The 15,534-nt window shown below is 40.7% G+C and overlaps 1 protein-coding gene across 6 annotated transcripts in view; it reads right to left on the reverse strand.

The window, feature by feature from the left end:
* Positions 1 to 15,534, reverse strand: part of SEPTIN8 (septin 8) — a 74,517-nt gene that overhangs the window by 2,676 nt on the left and 56,307 nt on the right. For 2 of the 6 annotated variants that reach the window (XM_038412327.2, XM_043520189.1), the window contains 6 exons: positions 15,027 to 15,188; positions 12,237 to 12,333; positions 10,839 to 11,007; positions 10,439 to 10,571; positions 8,828 to 9,018; positions 1,095 to 4,090 (listed from right to left, as the gene is read on the reverse strand). In XM_038412327.2, the coding sequence (XP_038268255.1) occupies positions 4,087 to 4,090; positions 8,828 to 9,018; positions 10,439 to 10,571; positions 10,839 to 11,007; positions 12,237 to 12,333; positions 15,027 to 15,188 (756 nt within the window). In that variant the 3' untranslated portion in view covers positions 1,095 to 4,086. Of the gene's footprint in view, positions 1 to 1,094; positions 4,091 to 7,760; positions 7,865 to 8,827; positions 9,019 to 10,438; positions 10,572 to 10,838; positions 11,008 to 12,236; positions 12,334 to 15,026; positions 15,189 to 15,534 lie in introns of those variants that run through there. The other 4 variants (XM_038412326.2, XM_043520186.1, XM_043520188.1 and 1 more) reach the window with 3 other exon arrangements.

Genomic DNA, 15,534 nt, shown 5'->3' on the forward strand with positions numbered 1-15,534 from the left:
CTCTTCCATCACTCCCTTTACACATAGACCTTATAGGCCAAAGTTTCTTAATTTCCAGTTTAGGATGTGGTTAAGTCACATTTGCCGCCACTTCCATCTGCTTGGGATTCTGTGGGAAGTGTACTCATCTAATTCTAATAACTCCAACACTTAACAATTCCTAACTCTGTGATCCAGGCTGAGCTCCCAGGCCGGATGGCAATAGTACCATCAAGGCCATCAAATGTTGGTCAATGGTCATCAGAACACAGCACATGCCTTCCTTCTTTCACCCATATCCATTCAAATCCCCAAAACACCAACTATTATGGAACACTTTTTATTTTTAAAGCTCTGGGTTTCAGGACAGCTTTGGCCAAAAACACAACCGGAGCTAGTGTCACATGTTAAGGTCAAAGTCTGCCTGAGGCTGGAATTAAGGTTGTTACTTCTTAAGTGCAACCGTAATTTCTGAGTCCAGCAGCTTAGGACAAACAGATCGAGACACTAATTCCTCAAGTTATACTTGATTTAAGAGTTAGCAGGACTCCATGGAAGATACATTCAGAAAAGGATTCCAGTTAGATTTTTAATTAGCAAGTCTCTCCAAAATAATTTTGTGTATTTGTTTTCTAGGGTTGCTGAGTGAACTAAGGGCACATTGTGCCCCTGCATAAATGTATGTAGCTTCCATTAACACCAAGAGGAAGTGTCAGTAGAAGACCAGATCCCCCACCTTTTCATGGAGATCCTATAGTGACAGTTTGGCCAACTTTACATCAGAGAAACATCTGATAGATCTATTCTTAGAGAATTACACAGTGAAAGACTGTTTATAAGCATCTTGAAAAAGCAGCGTTTGCCCAATGGGAGAGAAACGTAAGTTGGTACTTCAGAATTTTCCCCAAGATAGAAAAGCATCTCTTTTTGTACACCATATGATTCATTTACTAATTAGCTATTTTTATTTCATCAAGAGCCCAATTCAAATTCATAACAGAAAACAAATACTGTATCTGGATAAGCTTGCAATCATTACACTATTATTTCATTAGGATGCTATTAGCGGATGAAAGGTTTAGAAAAGTACTGTCAAATAAACACCACCACAAAACTCAAAATAAATGTGAGATTTAATAAGAGAAATAAGTACAAAGTGAACAGAAATAATTGAAAGTCAAAAAACAGTACGAATGACAAAGTGAATGAATGCAACACTTTCTGAGAAGCATGTTAACTTTCCAAAAAAGCAGTTCCACAAATTTCTCCATATTTTTTCCAAATTAAAAACAAAAAAATCCAGCACCCACTTCTGTGTGGAACCTGCTCCATGCATACATAAAACGTTTATAAAATTAAGAGACATCCAAAATACATTTTAACTTAAAAAGCAGAAAAAATACATGGTAATGGGTGTTTAAATGATAGGAAATGAATAACTTTTCCATTAATGCCAGCATTTTACAGATGTATGTTAAAAAATAACCAGCAAAAATATTCTGATTGGATTGCTTATTTTGGGTATAATTTCTGAAGCAATCGTTGTTTTCTTCTAGCCTACAACACAAGAGGTAAATCTTCAGCTTGGAGTGAGATTAGTGTCACAGTATATTGATAACTTGTTAAATAAAAAGCAAGTACATAACTACCTTAATGCACCAAACATTTAAATTTGGTCTCAGGCAAAAATGAAAAATCAAGTACTAACAAAAGAAGAAGCATATATTGACTTTTGTTGGGGGAGAATATTATGGTCTATCAATTCAAGAGGTTAATAATGACCAAGGGAAAGTTGAGGTCAGTATTTAACTAAAAGGACAATGATGTTTACCACAACATGAAGTCAATGTATATATATAATAAAATAATAATAATTAATATATCATTACATACATTCTGAATGTCTTCAGAAATATCTGGAAATATCTCTCTTATGGCCATGGATATTAAGCTTTTATTTTTATCATCATCATTTTTTTTTAACTAACATACTAAGAAAACAATAGTTACAGCTCTAGGAATAAAAGTATTCTGATCACTGATGAGCCAATCAGGAAGAAAATATTTGCATAGATGATCTTGTTGGCTGCGTGCAGCATGAGATCAGGAGAAAACTACTGTCTGAAAAGCCATTCATAATGCATTCATTTGCGTGTGTGATCTAATTAATTAACTTTATTTCAACTCTCAGTAATGTTGGCCTTTGAGAAGGTAAAATAATATAAACCAGAAGCTATTGCTTTACTCATGTGATTAGTCCCCTGATCTTTATGGAACTTCTCACATGATTTTCTACTAATTTGCCACATGCCTATTTTCAGCCAATCATGTGCTAGGATTGTCCTGTATGTAACAATATGCTATATTCTTTGAGCATCTATTCTAAAAAACATATTAACCCTCAATATTTGACAGTTATTCTTTACAATATATTTAGTTTAAAGAGGCACAGCCTTAAAATTAAATGGTCAGATCTCAGCAAAGTCCTGAATAAGTGTTAATACTCACTATTAACTCTCTTTCTTTTTAAAATGGCCTGTCTTTAAAAGTACCTGTATAATTTTCATGAGGTTCTTACTTACAAATATCAAGTAATACTGTGACATGATTTTCAATATATTCATATAAAAGGCCAACATCTGTAAGAAAATATTTCAACACCTGAGCATGTATTAAAAAAGCTGCTTTATCAGGATATGCAAGTTGAAGAACCTCAGTATACAATACAGCTAAATGCTACCTCTGAACAGACCTGCTAAAGGCTCAGATTACATTATTTAAAAGTCAAATAAGGAATTTGCCAGCATATTTGTTTAAAGACTAAGAGATCTCTAAAAATGATTACAAGAAATGAATGCTAAATAAAATGGACATGCTCACAATCAACACCTAATTAGCCAGTGTTTGCTGAAACGGTTAACCAAAACTCTAAAGGCACTAAGTGGGAGCTAGTATAAAACATTTGTTTTCTTTTAGCCCATTATCAGAAGGAATTTTTGAGTCTAACTATTTTTAGCTAAGACAACCGTTTCTAAATGAAAAAGGGACAATCTACCTAACACACCCATAGTCACCAACTGCCTTGCCTACCTCATGAAAAGGGTGGGCCATTGGCCACTGCTTGAAATAGTACTGTTCCCTATACAGCCCTGTGGGCTAAACAATGGTTTCCAAATATCACAATAGTGTTAAAGAGAAAAATCTGTGAGAGGAGGGGACTAATGGGACTTGGGGGTACGTAGCCCCGCTTAGAATCAGGCTGCTTGTATTCATTACACATCTGTTTATGGGTACATTTTTCACACTGGAAACAATTTAAAAGTTCAAGATGAATGATCAAACATCTTGACAGCAAAACACACTGATTAAGTTACAAGTGGAGGTACAAAAATCCCATTGTTCCACATAATATAACATACCCTAAGGAAAGGAAAAAATTCCTATTTAAATGTTCCATGTTAGCAGTAAAGAAAAATCAAAACGTTGTCATAGGACTTGTATTGCCGCTCTCTTTATATTATGCACGGCACAAAGTGTTTAGAGAAATTAGGTTTTTTTAAAAAAATTACCTGAGAGTAGGTTACTCAGCCTAGAGCACTTGGGACCTGTTAGGAAATTCAAAGTGTTGTTTTCAATTCTAAACTTATTCAAGTTGTGACTTTTGTTAGAAAAATAAAAGTGTGTTCTTCACACTACTTGTAACAAATGTAGAAAAAAAATCAAATCAGGAGGCCCATTAAGCATTAAAAATTAATGTAATCTGTAAAGTAACTATCAGTTAGTAATATTAGTTCTGATAAAACAATTTGGTCACTTTACAAGTGGATGTTTGCCCATCAGGTCTGAAACAAAACAAGCCTGCTCATTTTCTGGATTAATTGACTTTGTGTCAGAAAATTTACACAGTATAACGTTTACTTCCTTAAAAACTATTCATAAATCCTGTACAGATAACAATACATTGTTACACTGTAAACACTGAAGAGGCTCATTTTCTCTTTCACTTTGGTCCACTCACACAATGTTATGACAGAAGTAACACAAGGTAGGAAACTCGCGCAACTTAAACACATGAAAGTACAAAGTCCACTCTTGGCCTGCGTGCGATTAACTGAAAGAAACAAAAACATAAAACAAAAGCAGCATGGATTAATGTTATGGAAATTAAACAAAAGCAAACTCTAGTGAAAATATATACAATGAAGCAGAGAGACCACAGATCTTGCATTTCAGGACCTGCTAACTGCGTCCTAAACTAAAGGTGGTGCGAAGCATAATCTGGCTGACAGTTGCATTTGTAAAAAGAAAAGGAGTACTTGTGGCACCTTAGAGACTAACAAATTTATTAGAGCATAAGCTTTCGTGAGCTACAGCTGTAGCCACAAGTACTGCTTTTCTTTTTGCGAATACAGACTAACAAGGCTGCTACTCTGAAAGTTGCATTTGTGAAAGCCAGCCTCCTTGTTGAAACATTTTATCTGATTATTTGCAATCCTTAATCCCTGATTCCTGATTTTAATAATCAAAGCTATGAAAAAAATTAACTCTATAGAAATTTAAAATCAAATGTCAGATTTAACGAGCCATCTTACAAGAACTTCAGTGAAACAGAATTAGTAAAGCATTTCTGCCAAGGATTCCTATTCTATCTCCCCATTCCTTCTCCCTGGGCTTTCTTATCTCCTGCTCCCAGAGGCCGACAGAATATCTATCTGTTCAAGAACAGGCGGATGGTCCTCTGTTCAGACACCACTCCTACATCCACCAAATGGGTTGAAGAAGTATCCTCTGTGGCATTCTCGGGTCCTGATTTCCCAATCCCTGCACCTTGGTTAGTCAGTGAGTGTAGAACATTACCATTATGAGTTGGTGGCATTTTACTCTCTCTTTTCACTGGTGTAAATGACTACACAAGTGCAGCATAACAGAACCGGACCATCAGCCTTTGCCAGTTAAGGGAGCAGAAATCCAGACTCCACAAATCCAACCCAGGTCTCTTGTGTGATAGTGCTCTGTACTAACTACAGATTCAGCTTTATAGAGCGTCAGCCTGACTAAAGTTTTCCACACACATACCCCTTTCCCAAGGTTAATATGAAGAGCACTGCTCTAAAATCATACTAAAATATGTGACTACCCAACAACACAATCAGGAAGAGGCACTGAAGCATGTTTTCAGTTGTCGCCAAAAGAAAAGGAGGACTAGTGGCACCTTAGAGACTAAAATTTATTTGAGCATATGGTAGTATCCACCAGAGGTCGCTGTTTGCACAGGTAAAAGCTATCAAGATTCTGGCACTTTGCTAGTTGTGCTTTTGGTGAAACATCCCAAACTGGATAATTAGGAATTTAAACACGCAGCTCCCATTAATTTCAGTGGGTCTTGTGTGGCTAAATCTCCTAGTTCTCTTGGAAAAATGTTTACTACTAAGCATATTATAACTTGGGCTGGGGCTGGAAACTGTTTTTCTATTCCAGGAGATTTTGAAAAATTTTCCCATCCCAAATCAGGATGAAAAATCAATCTCAAAATTTTCATGAACTGACAAATTTAAAAAAAAATGTTTTTGGGGGGGTCAATCAAAAACATTTGAGTTAATTAAAACATTTCATTTCAACTTCAACTTGTTCTCTTTTAAAAAAAAAAAAAGTTTAGCATAAATTAAGTTACATTTTGAAAGGAAAAGTCATTTTGACCCCAAAAAACAAAAATTTTTGTTTAAATAATGTCAAAAGGGGATGTTTCAACAATTTCAAAATGATTTTTCCAACATTTTTTTAAGTCGGGAAACTCATCAAACCGACCCTTTCTTTTGTCAAAAAATTGCTGGCCAGCTGTAATTATAACAGTCCCCATAGGGGCAGAACTAGGTGGGATAGGTTGAGACATAAGGCTACATTAATGCTCTTCCACACTTCCCTCCTGTCTCCGCATGGATATGCAATAATGGTATTACAAAAAAAAAAGGATGGAAATACCATTTCAGACAAAATATTTAAAAAGTAAGAGCATTGGCAGGCAATGGGGAATGGAACCTTTTCCAGCTTGAGATTCTTACGTTCTGTACCACGCAATCCTGCTTGAGCAGGAAACATTTTGCTATTCTGTACAAACAGCATTCTGGAACTTGCCCCATATTTATTGTCTCACAATGACTTCTGCAGCAGGTGTACAAGTAAAAAAAGGTGATATTTTTCAAAATGCCAAACTGAACCCGGAATCTGAGACTCAAGATAGAATCTTTCTGATTTTTTAGTCATGGTTAATACTAAAGACCCCACAAATGGAACTTCTTTAACAAACCTCTCGATGCACAAATCACAAAAGAATCCAGCTCAGTCTCCCGCCAGTGCGTTCAGAAGTACTTATGTCAGTCGAAATAAATAGTCAGTAATTTATTCAGTCAGATTCTTACTCAGTTAATCTGTTGTCATTTTTACACAGTCCCATTTCTGACTGTAACCACCTTGTTATGACAGTGGCAAAACTCAGACTATTCAGTCATGTGCTAATAACGAGGGTGTTTCAAATCACATCTCAGATCGATTGCTAAATAATGAAGCATATGATATCTATTTTTAAATGGACAGCTAGATAAATGCATCATGGATGAGATGCGAACCCGTCTGGCTTCTGCCTGGCCAGAGTATGGCCACCAACACTACTGCTGATGAGGAATGCAATTAGCTCATGTCCCATATTCAAATAAATTAAGTCAAAGTATATGTAAATTAACATGTTTGTGTTTTTTTAATGAGATAATAAATACTGCAAAATTATGAGAGAGAAGCTAAGGCAGCAAGTGCTAAGTCACCCAGGATTTAAATGTTTATTTTAAATGCACGGATGAATTTGGGTGCTCGTTAAACAGTAGGCAGGCCTGCAAACTCCCCCTCACGCTTTAACGTACCTCCCTCTTTATCTGCAGCATCCTCTTCTATTACATTGACTCACACAATCAGAACAAGATGCAACTCAACCTGTTATTCCTGTATCGATACAGCTCTCGAGCAGAGCTGGTCAACAAGGCCACCCTGTGTACTGCTAACGATGATTAATTATAACTCCCAGGTCCTGAAGGCTATGTAATCAAATCAACACACTAGGCTGTGATGGTCTGAACTACATTTAGTAGCATCCTCCAGTCACAAGATGTATAGAACATTATGCAACACTCAAAGTTGCAACAAAGGCAGCTATTCAGCCATGGACTATACTCACTATATCCAAGGGCAGAGTATCAAGTCGTTCTGGTCTTAAAAATTCTTTATACTGTAAGGGCAGGGCCAGATTCTGATCTTTCTTATGTCATTTTCAGTTTACACAAGTGTAACTGAGGACAGAATTAGGCCTCTTGTCTTTTGTCTAAAAAGCCCCATGACATTATTCAATCATTTTCATGCAAAATCATGGCCGACATTTGAAGGTTTGAAATAAATTTAGCCCAAAGATCTCAGAGATGCACAAGCAGGTGGGCCTTAATTTGCACTACATTTGAATGGACGATCCTTTCATTATAATATAATATTTTATAATCAGTGCTTGTATTCTAGCTGCAAGTCGGATGTGCACAAAGCACGCAAGACAGCACCAGAATTGTTTTTTACCGCACCAGGAAAATGTTAATCCAAAGTAAACACATTAAATAATAGAAACAGTCTTCCCTGGGAGGAAACAAACTACCTACTGAAGTGTTAGTGCATACTGTACTATAGTTAGCATCACTGAGATAATATATTCGCTTGTAGTATAATATTTCATAGGTTATCTCAAACCTGAAAGCCCTGTTGTCAAGAGTAAACTTGAATTATGATTGCTACACCTGTTCTTTATCTTTCCATCATCAAAATTATCAGTTACTGTTACCACCAGCTTGCTCTGGATCTGATGGAACATAAAGAGAATATTTAAGTTCCTCTGTGCAGGAGAAAACAGCGTAAGATGTTAGAACAGCGGAGAAGTATAGCAGTTTGTAGGGTGACCCCTTTTCCATTTTGTTACCTATCCTGCACTCACTGAAGACAGACTTCAATGGGAGCAGGAGCAGACCATTTGTTTCACTTGTTTTCTCTTTCCCCCGTCACTCGCATAGGGCTATATTCTGAAAACCATTATTCCGACTGATGAGCACCCTTACACCAGAAGCACTACCACTGAACTCAGTGGGAATGCTAAGAGGCCAGTCATAGAGGTACCAGAGTCTGGCCCATAGGGCAGAAGAAAAATCTTCCTCATATCTAAAGGTCAGTGATTCGAAATAGGCAGGAACAAGACTCAAGAGGCCACAATCATTCATACTGTCCCTTCATTTTTAGCTGCCCTTTTTTCTTTTTTTTAACTCTTTACTGTCCAGCAAAGCCAACAGCCTTTCAGCATTCTACAGACACAGTCCCAAACCCTGCAGCTCACAATAATGTTATTGCATTGCCTGAGGCCAGGCCTGAAGGACACTGCACTATTTGTTTGTTCTGGAATCCTCCTCTTCCCTCTCCCTCTCATTTCCCTGAGGCTAAACAGGCTAAGCCAGTCCCTTGAACCGGCTTTTTGGCTTTCGAGAAGGTGGGCATAAGTGTCACCTGATTCTCATTTTTAACAGGCCTGAAAAGGGACAGGTCCATTTCCTCTCCAGTCACCAAGGCTTCTGCTATATAGGGGGCAGATATAACCGGACCTTTTCAGGAGGATTGGAAGAATGCTGGTTTAAGATTTAAAATTCCCTTTAATTTACTAGCTTTACAGCTTCATTTGTGTGGTGTTTTACTGTGTTTGTTTCAGTCTAAATGACCAAGTTGTTGAAAGAATAAAATGTTTTGAATGGCTGAAAAAGGTTCAAGTTAAACCGCTTACTTTTTCTTGTCTTTATCCTTCTTCAGTGGCTGCTGTGAAGTAGCTTGCAAGGACTGAGACTGCAGGGTTTCGACTGCTAATTTCCGCCTGTTGAAGGCATTCATCTCCTCCTCCAGCTCCCTCCTCTTCTCCTCCACCTTCCTCTTCTCTTCCTGATGTATCCTCTTTAAATGCTCAAACTTTTCATGTAGCTGGTAGAAGACAGACTCCATGAGCGTTGCTTCCACGACTGTCTGCTGGGCTCCTGCCCCAGGCCCCACTTCTCACCATGGAGCAGCAATCACAAACTCTTGCTGCTGTGCAGAGTCCCACTGAGGTCACAGAGCTTCAACACAAGACTCAGGGTCTGAAATTGCTGCTCTCTCTGCAAGACAGGGGCCTGCTCTTTGCATATTACTAGCCTTTGCATGTAAAGGGCAAGCCAACATGACAACCTCAACATTGTCTGTCTCAATCGCTCCCTCTAGCCACTCATAATGTATAACAGCAAGAGGGGAAGGACGGCACTGGATTAGGACTCAAAAGATCGTAGTTCAGTTCCAGGTTCTATCACAGGCTTCCTCTGTGATTTTAGTCGTGACAGCAAATGCCTGATTTTCACAGCTCCTGTTGGTGTCAATGAGAGCTGTGGGTGCTCAGCTCCTCTGAGAAGCATTAATTTTCAGAAGCATCAAAGTGGCTTAGGACCTCATTGATCCTCAGTGGGACTTACACAACTATTCCCATCATACAGAATGGGGAGGAGGGAGGCACAGAGAATAACATTTCCAGAAGAATCTAAGCCCCCACTGACATTCAAGGGGACTTATGCTTCTAAGTCACTTAGGATATGATATGTCTACACAACATTTTGGAGTGAGCCACCCCAGCCTGGGTCAACAGGCTCCAGCTAACCGGGCTTGCACTAGTGTTCTAAAAATAGTTGTATATACAGCCTTTTGCAGCTTCAGCTTAAGCTGGAGCTTGGGCTCTGAAGTCCTCCTACTCCAGTAATTCTCAAAGTTTTCTACTGGTGACCCTTTCACACAACAAGCCTCTGAGTGCAACCTCCCTTATCAAAAAAACTACATTTTTAAATAGTTAACACTATTATAAATACTGGAGGTGAAGCAGGGTTTGTGGGTAGAGGCTGAAAGCTCAGGACCCTCACATTATAACCTCGTGACTCCCTGAGCGACCCCCAGTTTGAGAATCTCTGGCCTACTCCCTAGGTTTCAGAGCCTGAGCTCCCACTCACTCCCGCTTGCTCCAAAATGCTGTGTGGACATACCCTTAGGTGGTTTTCAAAATGTTATCCTCTGTGCCTCCCTCCCCAATCTGTACAAGGGGAATCATTCCCTACCATGCCGGACTACTGCAGGGATAAATTCATTAACATTTGTGAGCTGTCCAGATCCCACGGTGATGGGGCCCACGTAAGCATCTAGCTAGATACCACTGCGTATATTTGAGACCCACCCTCGGGTGTGGGGGTAGGCTACTCAGGGAGTTATGTGACTCTGATTGCTGTGCTCATCTCACAGCTTTCAAGAGCTCACACTTCATCCACATCTGGACCTCAGAGCTGAACGGGTGGTTTGGGCTCATCTCGCAGGTCTCTGATACACCCACCTCTCTTTCCTTCTCTTTCAGTTCTGATTCAGTCTCCTTGACTTTGTTAACAAACATTTGCCTCATTTCTTCCTCTTTCTTCTGCAGTTCACCAAGGAACTCTTTTCTTTTGGTCTCATAGGTTTCTTGAAGGCTGGATAAAAAGCAAATGAGACACTACAGTATTATTCAATAGTGACTAGCAAGGTTATGCTCTTCTCAATTGCTTGAAGGCAGAGGGGACGGAGAAGAGAAAAAATATCTCAATCAGCTGAGAGGTTCAAAATCAATGTTAGCAGGTCTCAGTCTAGTGGCCTGATGTTGCAAGCTCTCTGCCCATGGGGATTCCAGTGGATGGAAGGCTTGCAGGATTATTACGGAATGCTACTGGAAATGGATTGGGGAGATGAAGGTCACTCACCTGAATGGCTGGCTGTCAGGATCTGTGTCCTTGAACCCCATCTCCTCCAGCTTGCACCGTCTGTACAGCTCATAGTGGCGGGTGTGAGTCTGTTCCCGAAGATCTTCCATGTTGACCCGAATCAGCATTTCTCGCAGTTTCACAAAGTCACAGTGACTTTCATTCTCGACTGATTAAACAGAAGGGAAGAAATTCAGCAAACATGGGGGGGATTGAGGGGAGGGGAAGATTGTAAGGATACGGTCAGGGTAGATTAACCCTCTCAGGGAATGTGTACCTCTGGTGCAATGGGCAAAGCTTTCTAACAGGAGAGCATTGCAGAAGCAGGGCCTTTCTGTTTAGGAATAATCTGCTTAGGCAGGAATCTGCTCCTTACCAGGGTGCAAGGTTCTAGGGCTAGGACAGCATTTCCGAGAGCTAGGGTCATGAGCACAAAGGAATTAATGGCCGTTCAAAGGGAGGACCTATGGGACTTGGTGCCTCGCATACACTGCTGGTCATGGAAATGGGTGTCATAGAAGGATGCTGGGGCACATGCACAAAGGTGGGTGGGAGCAGTTCTGTCACCAGGACTCTGCCCCACTCAGGGAAAAGAGGAAATAAAATCCAGAAAAAATACATTTCTCTTCAACCTGGATCTATGTGCCGTTCTGAGCTGTACATTCGGCGGCATGGAGCTCAGGTGAATGATCCTGCCCAGACTACCCAGCACACATTTTGAGACGGACTCCGTAAGAAGGAACAGCGCTCGAGGGAGGGCACTTGTACTGCACTAATCATCCCAGCACAACACTGAGTGAACGCCTCTGGAAGCAGCCTGAATAAGCTAGGGAGGGTTACAGTCCCCCACCTAGACATTAGGCACAGAGCTACCATTGCTGGAAGGGGCACTGCAAGCGAGAGAAGCAGAAAGACCCTCAGGAACAGCTGGAGTTCCCACCCTGCTCTGAGAAGAACTCCCACACACTGTATAAAGCCAACCCTCCTTCCAAGGCTTGAGTTTCATTGGTAACAACAGCTCATCATAAACTTCAGTCTAAGCTTTGGCCCTTAAAGTGGCTGCTCCTAAGGTTTCCCTGCTGGAATCTCTCTGACCCAGAGCTTAGTTCTCTCTTCTCATGAAAGAGACTCAGAACCTGCTCCAGCCTGGATGGAGCAAAGTGAATGCACCTGCCGGTATTACCCAACCATAACCACACTGCACCTTCAGGCAGGGTTAAAGCACCTGATAACTTGATTCAACAAAGGAGCCCTGAATGGTGATACAGAGTCTCTTGCCCTGGCGCCCAACGCGCTGACGTGGTGGTAGGAGGGAGATATGCAAGAGAGAGCATGAACATACACACACGCCGAGGGGCTTCACAGCTCTGAAACGTGCCCTGCTGTTGACTTCCTTACCTTGCACCACCCCCCATGGGTACTGACGAGCTCTCACCAGCTTGTTTCCAACTTTCACCTCTTCCGTGCTGCCCACAACAGCAAAGGGCAGATGAGCCTGAAACAGAATCAGCCCAGGGATTCAGTGCACATGCTCGAGTCTCTCACAAGCATCAGTCTTACAAAGCTGCCATGAGCCTCTTCTAGCTCAGGCACAAAATCTGCTTCAAAATCATTTCTCTTGAGCACAGAATCTTTGTTACTCAGAGTGAAAACAATCTCCACTCGGAAACGGCATAGGGCACCCTGCATGCCCAACACCTGCTTGCCATGGAGCTGTGCAGTGCGACTTGGAGCAGAGCATGGCACAGCAGGTTCAGGTACCGGCTTTGGCACTGAGTCAGTTAGAGATTTTATTAATACCCTGGACAGTTACTTCCAAACTACAGCTGTTCCCAATACATAAAGCATCACTGGCTTCCATGGCTAGCAGGTAGAGGCCCTCCCTGCCAGATTGTTTTTATGGCTGTAGCAACCCCAGTGTGCTAAGCCCTATCTGCACACAGAGGGTGGGACAATGCCTTCTTTGAAGAACATAAAAACAAAGACATTTGTTAGTGGTGATTTGCACAGCAGCTCACATGAAGGCACAGGATGGGGCATTGGCAGGACACATCACACATCTTAGTTATTAGAGACATGGTGTCCAGGAGTGTGTGCGTGGGGGTGGAAATCACAACATGTTTAGGGAACAGGGCATCAAGACGACATCATCAGCTTTATTAGAGCATAAGCTTTCGTGAGCTACAGGTCACTTAGCTCACGAAAGCTTATGCTCTAATAAATTTGTTAGTCTCTAAGGTGCCACAAGTACTCCTTTTCTTTTTGCGAATACAGACTAACACGGCTGCTACTCTGAAATCACCAGCTTTGTAAGCGCAGTAAAGGAGGCCATTGGCTGAGCACACACAGTGTTTGTTGGACACAGCCCACAGAGTAACTCCCATCTTCCCTCCTCCCAGCACAAATGACTGCATGTCTCCTTACAGAGAGAGCTACAGGCACTCAGTGCCTCTGTCCCATTCCAAGGCAAATATCAATTAGAGAACATGTGTTACATTCTCACTACTTTCCTCACATCACCGCTTCTTTCCTCTGTCATGGTACTGATGCTGGAAGCTGGAAAGTCACGCTGCAATAAGTGTTATGGCACTTACCAGCACAGAATGACCACCCAGCCACACACTGCACCCTCTCCTGCCTAAGCACCAGACAACTGATCTTCCCCAAACACCAGCACATGCAGGGTTTTACTGTGATAAATACAAGACTGGTTCGATTACCTGCTAGTCTGTCAGCAAAGCTCTCAGTAGTCAATGGGAGCTTTGCTGGAATAAGGAGCACAGAAAACACTAGGAGCTAGGTATTATAGTGGTACCGGATGCAAGTAGGTATTATGCTCCCAGTTACAGCCAGTATCAGGAGTTCACCACATTGTTAAATGTACTGCAATCTTGGTCTGCTTCCCAGGGCTTTCAGTGGGGAGGGGCTAACAGAGGTCCTTAATGATTAGGAGGAAGTAGACTCGAAAGTAGAACTCATGGGGAAATGTTCCCTCTTCCTTTCCCCATGAACAATTTTGATGAAAGCAAAAGAATGTTCATTTTCATCAACATTTTTCTGCATTTTTCACTTTTTTGTCAAAATAAATAAATAAATAAATAAAAATCAGCAACCAGAATATTTCAAACCATGGGGCAAACATTTTTGTTTTATTGCAAATTTTTGCCCAATTTTTTCAGTTTTGGGTTGCCAGAACCCACCCCCCCGACCCAATTTCCATTTTTATTTTTTTGGTGAGAGACCAAAACATTTAATCAAAAATAGAAATTTACTGTAGAAAAAGCCAATTTTAGTTAAAAAAAAATATCCAAAACACACCATTTCAGATGAAAAATTTCAACCAACTCTACTCAAAAGCACAATTCAGATTTCAGATAGCCCAGTTCATGGAAATTAGCAAGACTCACACTCACTTAAACCAGGGCTGAATTTGGCCTTTAAAAACACCAACACCACAGCAGAGTACAATCATCCCTATTTTTATTTTAAGTTGGGCTCAATCTGTTTAGCTTCCTTGGTTTAGGAGACTCTAAACTAGAGCTGGTTGAAATTTTTAATTCAAAGCTTCCCCTCCCCACCATGAAAAATGGCCTTTTAAGAAAAGAAAAACAGAAAAATGAACAATTTCGGCACAAAGTTTCCGTTTCAAAATCTACTGAGTCTTCAACAAAACATTTAAACTCAAAAACGTTTCAGTTTTTCTCCTCTCCCTTCAACTCTTCTCCATTTTCTCCTTTTTTCATTTTGCTTTTGAAAAAGGGATGGAAAAAACTCCCAAACTTCAAAAAATTGAACTTTTCTCTTTTCTTATCCCTAAAGTCAGAAAATTTCTAATTTTTTCTAAACATTTAAAATTTGTAAAGCATATTTTGACTTGCTGCAAACCCAGCCTTGAAATATCAGCATGCGATCTGTTTTAGAGCAGAACATGGCCTCTCATAAGAGCTGCATGAGATTAAGTAACAGTCACACTTTAATTAAATTCCTGTACAGTGAGGTTTAAAGGCACAAAGAAAATAGTCTTTTCCTCTCTTTAGCAGTAGCCTTAGGCCTCTGTCAGATGCACTGCTCATCTTTAAAACAGATCTAGTATCCACACAACCCCCTTGAAGACCCACTTTAAAACGTGTCGTTGTCCAGCAGTTTCCTTTATTACAATATTCAGAGGAAATTAGCAGCATTACTCACATTCATTACGGAGTTGATCTCTGCGACAGCTTCGTCATCGGTGGGGAACTGATAGATCTGCACTCCGTTACTGACCAGCTCACTCATTATCTTTATCTTAAACTTGTGCAGCTCGCTCTTGGAAATGGTGTCTGCTTTGGCTATGATGGGGATAATATTCACCTACAGTGGGAATAAGGGAGAAACCAGGGGAACCATTATCAGGCAGATCTGGGAGCAGCAGCCAATCACTGTCCCTAGCTGAGCAGCATATTGATGGGTTTTGAGCCGCTATGGCACTGACCCTCTTAACAATAGCTGTGCCACTGGACGGCCACTTTAAATTTCTTAATATGCCACACGTTACACTTTGCACGTAATAAGACAGGCAGCAACACCAGTACAGCTAAGCACCAGATGGTGTAGGATGCCACCATCTAACTATGTTTTCTGCAACAGTAACTCCTGGAGAAGTTAAAGGACAAATGCCCTGTGATTAATGTGGACGATGAGTAGATCAAACCCTCTG

This window comes from Dermochelys coriacea, chromosome 8 (assembly GCF_009764565.3).
Source record: "Dermochelys coriacea isolate rDerCor1 chromosome 8, rDerCor1.pri.v4, whole genome shotgun sequence".
Classification (NCBI taxonomy): Eukaryota; Metazoa; Chordata; order Testudines; family Dermochelyidae; genus Dermochelys; species Dermochelys coriacea.